This window comes from Hyperolius riggenbachi, chromosome 9, assembly GCF_040937935.1.
Source record: "Hyperolius riggenbachi isolate aHypRig1 chromosome 9, aHypRig1.pri, whole genome shotgun sequence".
NCBI classification, from domain to species: Eukaryota; Metazoa; Chordata; class Amphibia; order Anura; family Hyperoliidae; genus Hyperolius; species Hyperolius riggenbachi.
Window position 1 is genome coordinate 231,093,778 of NC_090654.1, and position 14,473 is coordinate 231,108,250.

The 14,473-nt window shown below is 44.1% G+C and overlaps 1 protein-coding gene across 1 annotated transcript in view; it reads right to left on the bottom strand.

The window, feature by feature from the left end:
* Positions 1–14,473, bottom strand: part of LOC137531927 (prostaglandin reductase 2-like) — a 49,130-nt gene that overhangs the window by 20,173 nt on the left and 14,484 nt on the right. The window contains exons 4-6 of the mRNA XM_068251959.1: positions 13,564–13,755; positions 8,245–8,415; positions 172–381 (exon numbers count right to left, since the gene is read on the bottom strand). Of these exons, the coding sequence (XP_068108060.1) occupies positions 172–381; positions 8,245–8,415; positions 13,564–13,755 (573 nt within the window). The remainder of the gene's footprint in view (positions 1–171; positions 382–8,244; positions 8,416–13,563; positions 13,756–14,473) is intronic.

Below are 14,473 nucleotides of genomic sequence, written 5' to 3' on the forward strand. Positions count from 1 at the left end.
CAGCACAATAACGTCCCACTGTGAATGCAACCCTAGACATGCAAATCTACAGTATATACTGCTACACAGAAGAGGGTGTTGGCGAGTACTTTCGGATTTCACTGATTATAATCCACATAAAACGCACAGCCAATTGATCACAAGATTTAAAAATTAACCATATCTACTTACTTGACTGATAACAATATCACTGATTTCTCCCCCAACATTGTCAAAGTAGACATCCACTCCCCCTGGGCAGCACGCTTTTAGCTTGTCTGCAAGTCCCGGTTCTTTGTAGTTCAAGGCATCGTCAAAACCAAACTCTGAGGTCAAAATTGCACATTTTTCGTTTGTTCCGCAGATTCCGACAACGTGGGAGCAACCAAAGAGGCGTCCAATCTAGGCAATTCATAAAATAGACAAACATACATTAATGAAACAGTGGTAGGAGTACCACATACAGTGGGATGCGGAAGTTTGGGCAACCTTGTTCATTTTCATGATTTTCATGTATAAATTGTTGGTTGTTACGTTAAAAAATAAATAAAAAAAAATCAGTTTAATATATCATATAGACTCACAAAGTGATATTTGAGAAGTGAAATTAAGTTTATGTCCATGCTCGGAAGCACCTGCCTAATTTTATTAAAACAATTATTGCGCACTTTCTGGAAATCCAATAAACTTAATTTCACTTCTCAAATATCACGGTGTCTCCTATATGATATATTTAACTGAATTTTATTGTAAAAACCAATGTTTTATACAGGAAAATCATGAAAATTAACAAGGTTGCCCAAAGTTTCACATCCCACTCTATATACTTGTGTATTTTTTGGACTATAAGACGCACTTTTTCTTCTGGAAAAAAAGAAAAGAAAAAAAAAAAGTCACTGCATTTTATAGTCAAAGTGCAGGGAGCGCCTGACTTGTGATCGCCTGCCAATATGAACCTCCAACCCACCGCAATGTCGAGGACGCCCTGTACTGTGCCCACGCAGAGGACACAAAAGGAACATCGAGAGCCTAATATAGTGCAGTATGTACTGGCAATGGGTGAATGTCAAAGTGTGAGAAAAGGATACTCACGAACCAGGGTTACCCTCCAGGTAACCACTGTCAATGCAGTTGAGGAGATTAGATCTGTCCTCACTCAGGATTAAGAAGTCGCTCTCTGTAGACCAGAAAAAGAGGGGGGTAAATCACCCCTCCACCAGGAGTGGACACAGTACTTGTAGATAAGGAACAGAGGCGCCAAAAGAATAAAATATACTAACATTTTTAAAAATGTTTGGGAGGCAGTGGTGGACTTGCCTCCAAAAAGCAGGCACAGTAACTGTCAATATTGAAAAGACATACATTTATTGTATACCCACAAAAATGCTGCACATTCTCCTCCACTACTGACCCAAACCTGCAGGCTGGAGAGCAGCCACAGGACCTAAAGTCCCAAGTGGAGATATGTCTTATCAAATCCAGTTGCAATCGGGCAGCCACCCCATGCGAGTATTGATTTCAATTGCTCACAAAAGGTTCCTACACACACACTATGCTCCTGCCCACCTCTCCCTGAGGTTATCTGAATTAACCATCGTTAACATCTAACCCAAGGAGATAAAGCCGAAACGTGCCTGGCGCATAGATTCCGACGGGGACCAGCGTAAGTATGTCACCTGGGTTTAAACCTCCTGAAAATGACACTGTGGACTTTAATAAGAAAATGTTACTTTAAAAATAAAAAAAATTACAAGTAAGTGGTGCCATAAGAGGATACATAAGGTGACATGATGCGGTAGACGTGTATATACAGTGCTAAGCAAACAAATTATTCTGCTTTTTTTTCTTTTTCTGCCTGAAAAAGTTAACATTTAGGTATGCAAGTGACAGTTTCTCTCAAGTTGAGACTTAAGGTTCCCATACACTAACTAGATTTCACTCCGATAGACAGCATATTCGATCACTGTCATTAAATCTGCTGTGAAATAGATAACGCAAACGCGGAACGATCGACCAATTCCATCCAAAATCGGTCTTAAAGTGGAAAATTTTGCTCGATCGCCAGCAGGTCGGGAGTGCGTCGTTTGATTCGGCTACGACCAACGCAGCAATAATCTCACCTGTTCAGCCGGCACGAGTTCCAGGGTCCATGCTGCCCCTTTCTCCGGCTGGCCTTCTTCTCCATCTTCACTTCCTGTCCCATCCTGTGACCAGCGGAAGTTCAAACAGAGGGCGCTCTACTATTTGAACTTCCCTTCTCACAGGACCGGACAGGAAGTGAAGAGAAGATAGAGAAGGCCAGCTGGAGAAAGGGACAGCATGGACCCGGGGACTCGTGCCGGCGAAACAGGTAATGTATTATTTGGGCCTGGGGGGGGGGGGACCAGGGGCAGAGAGGCAGCGGCAGCTCCACAGATTTCAGCATGAAATCAATACTCAATCTGTGTGCAGTGTATGGGCAGCCATTAGATCCCTCTCTGATCAGCTGCGATCTATCTGTTGGTCGATCTGGGGGCAATCGGCCGGTGTATGGCTGTCTTTGGTGTAGCCCTCACTGACGAATTACAGCCATAAAAAACTCTTTCCTTGCTGAGAACAGAAGGGGATGGTTAAAAAAAAAAAAAAAAAAAAACAGTGCTTATATTTTACCTTCTGTGACAAAGTCAGCATATGAGACAATACAACATTAAAACATTATTTTCCTAGCTGACACACAGAAAATGAAACCGTTGCAATTAAAAAAAAAAAAAAAGAAAGGACTTTTTTAGGAGAAGGAGGGTAGATATAATTGTTTATCTCATCAGTTTATTTTCACCTTGGGTTTCCTTTAAATATAATACATCTGCAGGATCCCTGTGAGCCTCCACTGTCTCATGGAAGCAGGACATTGTGTGATAACAGCAGCCCAGCATCCTCCTCTCACTGCTAGAAGGGGGTGTAGCATATTCAGCACATTCACCTTCTCTTCTCTGTCAATTGGAAGGCTGGTATGGTTGTTGCAGCCACTGAGCTCTCTCCAAGTAAATCAATTGGAAATGACAAGTGTGACATGAAAGGGGCAAGCAAATGCAGTGACAGTGGGTCAGTGTGGGGGTTTCTAGCATGCAGATAAAACTGTGGTTGTACAATGTCCTATCTGGTATTTACTGGTGATCCGTGCATCCATCTCCTGGGTCATATCAGGACATAGCAGTGTCTATCAAACTATTAGTTCTCACAGGCACTTATTTTACATAAATATTGCAAAGAGGGGTTTTTTTGCCTCACATTGAAGAGTATTGCCACTCATGTGGCTTTCATACATCAAACACTATAAATTTGTTATGTCACTTAAAACAAAAGACACCCATAGCCATTTATGCCTCCTGGACGTAGTACCTACGTCCAGGAGGCCATGTGCGCGTCGGCGCGCTCCCGCGGCCAATCACGCACGCTCCCGGCCCGCGGTTTGTTAGCCAGGCAATCAGTGAATCGGGCTATGGTGCCCGATCACTGATTCCTCTCCCCCGTAGAAAAAGCAACAGCTTCTCTCGGAAGCTTCGCTTTTTCTGGCTTCATGCGTCCCTCTAAGCGTATGTTACGCTTAGAGTGACGTCATGTTAAACTCATGGCTGCCATCTTGTGGCCAAAAAGTAAAACTACAACTAAATGTAAAAAAAAATAAAAATGCACATATATTTACCCCAAACAAAAACTATTTACTCCCCACCCTCCCAAAAATACCCAAATAAAATGTTTAATATAAAAAAAAAAAAAAAAAAAAAGTGTAAATATTTACTTAAGGGTCTAAACTTTTTAAATATCAATGTAAAGATGAAATGGTTCTATTTTTTTTTTTTTACTTTTAAACTTGTAAATAGTGATGGATGCAAAACGGAAAAAATGCATCTTTATTTCCAAATAAAATATTGTCGCCATTTATTGTGATAGGGACATAATTTAAACGGTGTAATAACCGGAACAGATGGGCAAATACAATACGTGAGTTTTAATTATGAAGGCATGTATTATTTTAACCACTTAAGGACTGCAGTCATAAAACCCCTTAAAGCCAATGGGTACCGCTATAAAAATTAAAAAAAAGTCAGATACTCACCTAAGGAGAGGGAAGGCTCGGTCCTAATGAGCTTTCCCTCTCCTCTCCCGATGCCCTCGGTGCTGCGCTGGCTCCTCCGTTCGCGTCCGCCGCCGCAGGGACTTTGGAGGTCTTCAGGAGCACTCAGGCTTCCGAAGACGGCCCGCTCCATACTACGTACGCGCGAGTACATCATAGAGGGCGCTCACGCATGCGTACTAAGGAGCGGCCCCGACCTCGGGAGCCCGAGTGCTCCCGAAGGCTTCCGAAACATCCCTTCGGCTGCGGAAGTGGCAGTATTTGACCGAACTGGTCGAATACTGCCACGGTGGATCCTGTGCGGGACGGGGCACCGGGAGAGGAGAGGGAAGGCTCATTAGGATTGAGCCTTCCCTCTCCTTTGTGAGTATCTGACCTTTTTTTATTTTTTAAATGGTAAACATTCACTTTAAGGACCAGAGCCTTTTTTTCCATTCAGACCACTGCAGCTTTAACGGTTTATTGCTCGGTCATACAACCTACCATCTAAATGAATTTTACCTCATTTTCTTGTCACTAATACAGCTTTCTTTTGCTGCTATTTGATTGCTGCTGCGAGTTTTAGTTTTTATTATATTCATCAAAAAAAAGACATGAATTTTGTTAAAAAAATGACTTTTTTAACTTTCTGTGCTGACATTTTTCAAATAAAGTAAAATTTCTGTATACATGCAGCACGAAAAATGTGGACAAACATGTTTTTAATTAAAAAAAAACCCATTCAGCCTATATTTATTGGTTTGGGTAAAAGTTATAGCGTTTACAAACTATGGTGCCAAAAGCGAATTTTCCCATTTTGAAGCATCTCTGACTTTTCTGACCACCTGTCATGTTTCATGAGGTGCTAAAATTCCAGGATAGTATAAATACCCCCCAAATGACCCCATTTTGGAAAGAAGACATCCCAAAGTATTCACTGAGAGGCATGGTGAGTTCATAGAAGATTTTATTTTTTGTCACAAGTTAGCGGAAAATGACACTTTGTGACAAAAAAAAAAAAAAGTTTCCATTTCTTCTAACTTGCGACAAAATAAAAAAAAAGTGAAATCTGCCACGGACTCACTATGCTCCTCTCTGAATACCTTGAAGTGTCTACTTTCCAAAATGGGGTCATTTGTGTGCTAAATTGTAAGCACCCCTGTAAAGCCTAAAGGTGCTCATTGGACTTAGGGCCCCTTAGCGCAGTTAGGCTGCAAAAAAGTGCCACACATGTGGTATTGCCGTACTCAGGAGAAGTAGTATAATGTGTTTTGGGGTGTATTTTTACACATACCCATACTGGGTGGTAGAAATATCTCTGTAAATGACAATTGTTTGATTTTTTTTTTTTTTTTTTTTTTTTTACACACAATTGTCCATTTACAGAGATATTTCTCCCACTCAGCATGGGTATGTGTAAAAATACACCCCAAAACACATTATACTACTTCTCCTGAGTACGGCGATATCACATGTGTGGCACTTTTTTGCACCCTAACTGCGCTAAGGGGCCCAAAGTCCAATGAGTACCTTTAGGATTTCACAGGTCATTTTGCGACATTTGGTTTCAAGACTCATGGTTTAGGGCCCCTAAAATGCCAGGGCAGTATAGGAACCCCACAAATTACCCCATTTTAGAAAGAAGACACCCCAAGGTATTCCGTTAGCGGAAATTGATTTTAAATTATTTTTTTTTCACAAAGTGTCATTTTCCGCTAACTTGTGACAAAAAATAAAATTTTCTTTGAACTCGTCATACACCTAACAGAATACCTTGGGGTGTCTTTTCTAAAATGGGGTCATTTGTGGGGTTCCTATACTGCCCTGGCATTTTAGGGGCCCTAAACCATGAGGAGTAGTCTTGAACCCAAATCTCTCAAAATGACCCGTGAAATCCTAAAGGTACTCATTGGACTTTGGGCCCCTTAGCGCAGTTAGGCTACAAAAAAGTGCCACACACTTGGGTGGGAGAAATCTCTCTGTAAATGACAAATTTTAGTTTTTTTTTTTGTTTGTTTTTTTTTTACACACACAATTGTCCATTTACAGAGAGATTTCTCCCACCCAGCATGGGTATGTGTAAAAATAGACATTATACTACTTCTCCTGAGTACGGCGATACGTCATGTGTGACACTTTTTTGCAGCCTAGGTGCGCTAAGGGGCCCAACGTCCTATTCACAGGTCATTTTGAGGCATTTGTTTTCTAGACTACTCCTCACGGTTTAGGGCCCCTAAAATGCCAGGGCAGTATAGGAACTCCACAAGTGATTCCATTTTAGAAATAAGACACCCCAAGGTATTCCGTTAGGTGTATGGTGAGTTCATAGAAGATCTTATTTTTTGTCACAAGTTAGTGAAAAATGAAACTTTGTGAAAAAACAAAAATCAATTTCCGCTAACTTTTGACAAAAAATAAATTCTATGAACGCTTCATACACCTAACAGAATACCTTGGGGTGTCTTTTTCTAAAAAGGGGTCACTTGTGGAGTTCCTATACTGCCCTGGCATTTTACGGGCCCAAAACCGTGAGTAGTCTGGAAACCATATGTCTCAAAATGACTGTTCAGGGGTATAAGCATCTGCAAATTTTGATGGCAGGTGGTCTATGAGGGGGCGAATTTTGTGGAACCGGTCATAAGCAGGGTGGCCTCTTACATGACAGGTTGTATTGGGCCTGATCTGATTGATAGGAGTGCTAGGGGGGGGGGGTGACAGGAGGCGATTGATTGGTGTCTCAGGGGGTGGTTAGAGGGGAAAATAGATGCAATCAATGCACTGGGGAGGTGATCGGAAGGGGGTCTGAGGGGGATCTGAGGGTTTAGCCGAATGATCAGGAGCCCACACGGGGCAAATTAGGGCCTGATTTGATGGGTAGGTGTGCTAGGGGGTGACAGGAGGTGATTGATGGGCGTCTCAAGGTGTGATTAGTGGGGGGAATAGATGCAAGCAATGCACTGGCGAGGTGATCAGGGCTGGGGTCTGAGGGTGTGGGTGGTTGATTGGGTGCCCTAGGGGCAGATAGGGGTCTAATCTGATGGGTAGCAGTGACAGGTGGTGACAGGGGGTGATTGATGGGTAATTAGTGGGTGTTTAGAGGAGAGAACAGATGTAAATAATGCACCTGGGAGGTGATCTGATGGCAGGTCTGCAGGCGATCTGATGGTGTGGGTGGGTGATCAGATTGCCCACAAGGGGCAGGTTAGGGGCTGATTGATGGGTGGCAGTGACAGGGGGTGATTGACAGGTGATCAGGGGGGATAGATGCATACAGTACACAGGTGGGGAGGTCTGGGGGGGGGGGGGGGGGGGGGAGGGGGTGATCAGGAGTCCCCAGGGGGCAGTTTAGGGACTAAAAAAAAAATTTGACAGATAGTGACAGGGAGTGGATGATGGATGATTAGGGGGTGATTGGGTGCAAACAGTGGTCTGGGGGGTGGGCAGATCAGTGTGTTTGGGTGCAGACTAGGGTGGCTGCAGCCTGCCCTGGTGGTCCCTCGGACACTGGGACCACCAGGGCAGGAGGCAGCCTGTATAATACGCTTTGTATACAATACAAAGCGTATTATACGCTTTGTATGCGGCAGATCGGGGGTTAACATCCCGCCAGCGCTTTCGTATGGCCGGCGGGATGTCGTCGCGGGTGGGCGGAGCCTAATGGCGACGGATGCGCGCAATCCTAATGCCGAATCAATGCGCGCGATCCCCGCCCCGGAAAAGTCCCAGGACGCACGCCAATGTGCGTTACGTGGTCCTGGGGCTGCCACTTTGCCGCCGCCAATGTGCAGTGGGCGGTCGGCAAGTGGTTAAAATTATAATGGCTGAAAACTGAGAAATAAAGATTTTTTTCCGTTTTTTTCTTATTCTTCCTGTTAAAATGCATTTACAGTAAAGTGGCTCTTAGCAAAATGTACTACCCAAAGAAAGCCTAATTGGTGGCGGAAAAAACAAGCTATAGATCAGTTCATTGTGATAAGTAGTGATAAAGTTATAGGCTAATGAATGGGAGGTGAAAATTGCTCGGATGCATAAAGTGAAAACGACTGAAGGCTGAACTGGATAGAAAGGAATGGAAAAGGACATAATATACATTAAAAGAAATTACTGGTATTTTAAAAAGCCTTCAAGGAATTAAGTTGGCTAATAGAGAAGCACTTTCAATGACCCTTTACCTGACCAGCCAGTAAACCACAGGCACCAGCAGCCCCGCTGACCACCATTGTCTGATTAGCTCCAGTGGTCACATGTCCTTTCTCCTTAATGCCAAGTAAAGAGGTCAGTCCGGTCAACCCAACTGCACCCAAGAAATGAGACAAGTGTCCATCCACAAGACTTGGGTCCAACTGCATTTAAAAAAACAAACAAAAAAAAAAACATGATTTTGTAACTCTTAGGTTTTTAGTAGTGGCCTACTAGTTAGTGGACTAGGTGGTGTTGTGTTAGTACATTGGAATTGTTGCTTTAACTGTGAATACTCCCTTGCATGTTTTTGTTTTCTTTTTATTATTATTATTAGTGGAGGACACAATATGAGTATCTGTTAATCTGGGGGGGAGACCTCAATTAAAAAAACAAAAAAACTTAAATTTGAAAAGCAAACAATTTTATACATGAACAAAAAAAACAAAAAAAAAACAAAAAAAAACAAACCTACAAACAAACACTGCTAAAACTGCCAAATAATATGCAGCCCTGAAGACAGCACCGTATACATTGATCAGCCAAAACATTAACACAATAATGTTTTGCAAGTCTCCCTTATGCCATCGGAGTGGCTTTGATTTGTCAAACCACGGACTCCACAAGACTCCAGAAAGTGTGCGGTGGTATGTGGCTCAGAGTAATAGCCAACATTGCAGTGTGTAACTTACCTAAGGCTGCTTACACACTAAGACGTTACAGGAGCACGTTAGTGCACCTGTAACGCTCCCTCAACGCACAGCAATGTAACACAAGTGGGCTGTTCACACAGCCCACGTTGCGTTACATGTAGCGCTGCACGTTCTTAAGAAAGTGCAGCATGCTACGGCGTTAGAGCGGCTTAAGGCGCGTTAGACTGTCTGCACATACGCATTCCTGTTGGGGAGGAGCGGAGAGCGGCCAGGCACATGGCTAATTAATATTCACTGCACGTTGTGACGTGCAGTGTTTACTTCCTGGAGCGGCCGCTCTGTGCGGTGATTGGCCGGCGGGACCACGTGATGCCGCATGCGCACAAGAGTACGCATCACGGACGCCAGAGTGAGCTGCACAACGCGGCTCACTCTGACGTCCACAACGAAGAGCACCAGGCGTCGCGTTAGGTGCACGTTATGCGGCCTTAACGTGGCACCTAACGCAACGTCTTAGTGTGCAAGTAGCCTAAAAGGAGTCACCAGGCAAACTGATATCAGATTTAAATGGCCTACCTGCCGCTGTTCCTCAGTACACTCTGAGCAGGATCGCATCATTATTTTCCCCCAAAACTCTTCAGATGCTCCGCAATGCGGGCCGTTAGCATACCGTGCCCCGGAAGTTGTACTGCCTTCTCTTCAGCTATGTTTATTTCCTATATCCGGAACGCAGGGGGAAGTTGGTGCGCAATGTGTGCTTTCGTACATTTACGTTCGGCTGCGCACGTGTACTGGAGCTGCCGGAGGAGGTTTTGAGCTTGCCTTCCTCACTCGCAAGCCAAACCCTCCGCTTCAGCCACCACCCGCCAAACACTCCCACTCCCTTCAGCCTCCGCCTAGCATCGTGCGCGCTCCCAGCACAGTTCAGCCGTGCATGAGACGTGCAGGCAGGCGGAGGCTGAGAGATTCATTGATAATAATTATTTTATTGAAAATAATTGAAAGTAAGTAAAATTCAAAAAAAAAAATTAAAAAAAATTGGCAATACGAAGGCAAGCTCAAACCCTCCTCTGGCGGCTCCAGTACGCATGCGCAGCCGCACGTAAACGTATGGAAGCACGCATTCTGAGCTCACTGCGCTAGCATCCCGCAGATAGGAAAGGAGTACTGCGCCTGCGTGAGCAAGTAGTTCTGGGTCGCTAGGGAGGCTGACGTCGAGGTCACGTCCCCGACCGGAGCAAACTGCGGGAAAAGGATACATTTTGAAAGAACAGGGGACAGGATTCACCAGAGAAAAAAAAAAGGTTAGTTACACACAGACATGCATGTTTTACCTAGGTCAGTTTGCCTGATGACTCCTTTAAAGGATACCATAGCGCAAATATAATTTTAAAAACTGTGGGGGGTAGCAGGAATGTATAGTGGGCCCTTCTCATGCCCACCGCTCTCCTCGTTCTCCTCCCTCCCCCTCCGTTACTGTATACTTACTTCCTGGTCAGGAGGGTTGGTGCAAACTGTGCAGGTGCAGCCAACAATACGTGGCCAGGAGCACTCTGTGCATGCGCACTACGCTACAAATTTGAGAAGGAAGAGGTGGCTTACCTCTAAGGATGACACTGTTAAGAAAAAAAAAATTGAACACTGCCAACGCATTTTGTGGGCTCTTGCCCATTTTCTCAGGCCAATAATTGTGCCAAAATAACAACTAAGCTGAGCTCAGAGCACCATTAACTAGTGTCATTCTTAGGCCACATACACACATCAGACTATAGTCTTTTGAAAATGAAAGATCACAGACCAATTTTACCCCCTTCCATGTAGTATGAAAGCCATACCTTCACAGTCTTTTCTATGGAGCTGAACGCCCCATCAGAAAAAAAAGCTTTGCAAGATGCTGCACACACAGATGCTGTACAGACACAAAAGATCAGTATCTGCAAAAGATCCGTTCCTGCAAATTGCATTCATAGTCTATGAGATCTGCAGATCCTCATACACACCTTGTTTAACTGACATTCATCTGCAGATCAGACAATCATCTGCAGATCTGAAAAGCCATCCTGGTGGATCTGATCTGCAGGTGAATGGCTGTTAAACAAGGTGTGTATGATGATCTTCAGATGATATAGACTATGAATGCATTTTGCAGGAACGGATCTTTTGCAGGAACAGATCTTTTGCAGATACTGATCTTTTGAATGTGTACAGCATCTTTGTGTGCAGCATCTTGCAAAGATTTCTGTCTGATGGGGAGTTCAGCTCCATAGAATAGACTGTGTAGGTTTGGCTCTCATACTACATGAAAGGGGGTAAAATTGGTCTGTGATCTTTCATTTTCCAAAGACTATAGTCTGATGTGTGTATGAGCCTTTAGAGGTAAGCCATCTTTTCCTTCTCTTTTTAAAGAGCGCGACTTAGAATATCCAACATCACCCAAATGGAGACGGGGCCAAAATGTTTATCTCATCAAAATTAAGCGCATGGTGCTCAGTGGTTAAACACAGAAGATTTCTTGTAAAATCAGTCAAGGCTACAGGATATACTGTGAAAGATGAGCCCAGATCTAAAAACATGAATTGGGGCTGTACACATGCCTGATTAACGGCTGAGGCGGTTGCTATCAGCCACCTCAACCAACTTGAGTCAGGCATGTGTAAGAGGCTTTAGGGCGTGAATCTGGCTTCTGTTTACCTATTACATGGTATAGCCTGGTCTGGCTAGCCTGTGAATGAATGAACTGATAATTGAGGAATTAATTTCTGTTGTGGCTAAACAAATGCAGGATAGAAAGGGGAGACAAAACACCATTTGTGTGCCTCAGTGTGCAATTTCTTATCTAGGTAGCTGATTTTTTCCTGTTCATTGCACACTGCTGGGGCCTGGAAACAGTTAAATGTATGTTACTCAGCAGGAAGATGGCCAGGCCCTAGTCACTGCTCGGGCCCCATACAGGAGTACTGGTAGTACCACCCTGTCAGCGGCCCTATATATAAGCTCTCATTTGGTTAGCACAGGTAGCATTTTGGCAGTAAAAGAAAAAAAAAAATCTAAGCAACCGAGCAATTCAATAGTCAATGAACTTAACAGTGTCAGGATTTCCTGCCTCTGCAGTGATCAGCAAGCACTGGAGCTTTTCCAATTTGCATATGCATGTGTCAGTACTCTGTTACTGCAGCAATGCGCTGGCAGTGAACTTAATACAATTTGCATATGCAGGGGAGTGTTCCATCACCTGCAGGGTAATTGCTCCATTAGTGGAAGCATTTAGCATCCTGAGTTCCCAGCAGGCTTTGCTGTTGCATTGTATTGTCTAGCCTAGCTTAGTGCAGCTGGACCTCAGCTTCCCTGATCGCTGACTCTTGTATCTGGTGTTCATGTTCTGAGTTCCTGTGTCCTAGTTCCTGTTCTGAGTATGTGGATTCCAAGCCTGTGTTCCTGAGCTCTTGGAGTTCATGCCTGTATGCCTGTTCCTGCTCTGAGTATCTGGACTTTATGCCTGAATACCTGTTCATGTCTGGAGTACCTGGATTTCCTTGCCTGTATGCATGTTCCTGGTTAAACCTGTTGCTGAATAACCTGCATGTCTGTTCCTGATTCAACCTGCATATTTGCTACTGGACTTTTATCCGTTTGCCAGTCACTGGGTAATATTCCTGCATATATGAACTTATGTTGCAACCTGCAAACGAGATAAACAGAGGAACACCAAAAGCCCCAATAGTGTAGTATGTATTGGCAAAGGGGATAATGACAGAGTAATAGTTGTTATACTCACAAACATGGGTCACCAATAGGCAACCACTGTAAAGGCAGGTGGGGAGATTATCCAGACCCCACTCAGGAATAAGAAGTCGCTCTCTGTAGATAGAAAAGGGTCGCAACCCTCCACCCAGGGTGGATACAATATTATATAGGAGAGAACAGAGGTGCCAAAAGGATAAAAGGGGTTTTAAAGGAGCTTGAAAGCCAAAAATGTGGTAATTAGAAGGCAGTGGTGGACTTACCTCCTCCAAGCAGACACAACACGACTGTACATTCAGTCTATTTATTAACGAACTCCAGATAAAACAAAGCAACGCGTTTCACGGGTCAGCGCCCGCTTCCTCAGGCAATAGAAAAAGGAGTTACAGCATCTAGCCAAATAAACAACACTCGGAGCCTAGGACACTCGGAGCTTCTTTTTCTATTGCCTGAGGAAGCGGGCGCTGACCCGTGAAAAGCGTTGCTTTGTTTTATCTGGAGTTCGTTAATAAATAGAGTGAATGTACAGTCGTGTTGTGTCTGCTTGGAGGGGGTAAGTCCACCACTGCCTCCTCTAATTACCAAGTTTTGGCTTTTAAGCTCCTTTAAAACCCCTTTTATCCTTTTAGCGCCTCTGTTCTCTCCTATATAAAATTGTGTTGCAACCTGTTCCTGCATGATGTTTTGGAAACCCTGCTTGAACATTGCATGTACCTTTCACTGTAAATAAACATCACTTGCATCAAATCCTGGACGTCTGCATATATTTGGGAGTTACCAACTGCAAAAAGTATGGCCAAGCCTGACAAACAGTCCTTATAAAAGGTAGCTAATCCGGCTACTACTAGAAATAAAGATACAGAGTAACTACCGGTAATAAAGAAAATATTTTCAAATGTACCGAGATCTATTACGTACTTTTTTCAACGAGTCCCCAGAAAATATACACTTGGTCTGCCAGGGCCAGACTATAGACGTGACAATATCTCCAACTGTGAGATTGCTGCTCCTGCTCAGTTCAACCACACCGATCCCACCGCTGACAATCACTTCACCGATCTGCCATGGCTGGAAGTAATCTGCACCCGTATCCTCGTTCATGAGACATCGCTGGGGAGGGAGGAAAAAACAAGTAAGAACACATGGGATAGCCTCATAGAATGTGACTTTATATTAATTCATTATTTACATACTTGACAATATGAAGCCTATAGAAAACTGTCTGGTCAAAGTAATGATAGGCTACCATACATGAACTGAACATGCAATTCCACTTTCATAAACCGCACTCGGTCAGTTACATACTGTGTACTGCAAGTGTTTTAGTACAGCATGGGAATGGGGGTGAAGCTACAGGGGAGCAGCAACTACTAATTCACTACCTCCGATTTAGGGGTCCACCCTGAAATTCAGACCCGGTGTTTGTGGCTACACTAGTTATGAGTGTGAAGATTATGTTGGCCATTTGACCATTGCAAGATGGGCTCCAAGGCTGTGAGGGTCACCAGGGTTAGGCAAGGGAAAGGACATGAACGTTGAGGAGCCCCAAAGTTCTTCAGGGGGGGGGGGGGGGGGATTTGTGGTGACACCCCCCCCCCCCCCCGATGGGCATGCCTCTTTCTCCTCTGGAGCAGACCATGTAAAATACATTTTGGGATTTACGGTCAGAATATTGGTAGGAGGAGGGATTAGTGCATATAAAAGAATGCAGCAGATGTTCACTCCTATTTCCATGGACTGTGGAGATTCGTCCAAGCCTTTATATCCGTACTAGCTGATGGCCGCGCATGTATTTGGCTGGTGTTGGCTCCGCCCACTTTTTCTAACC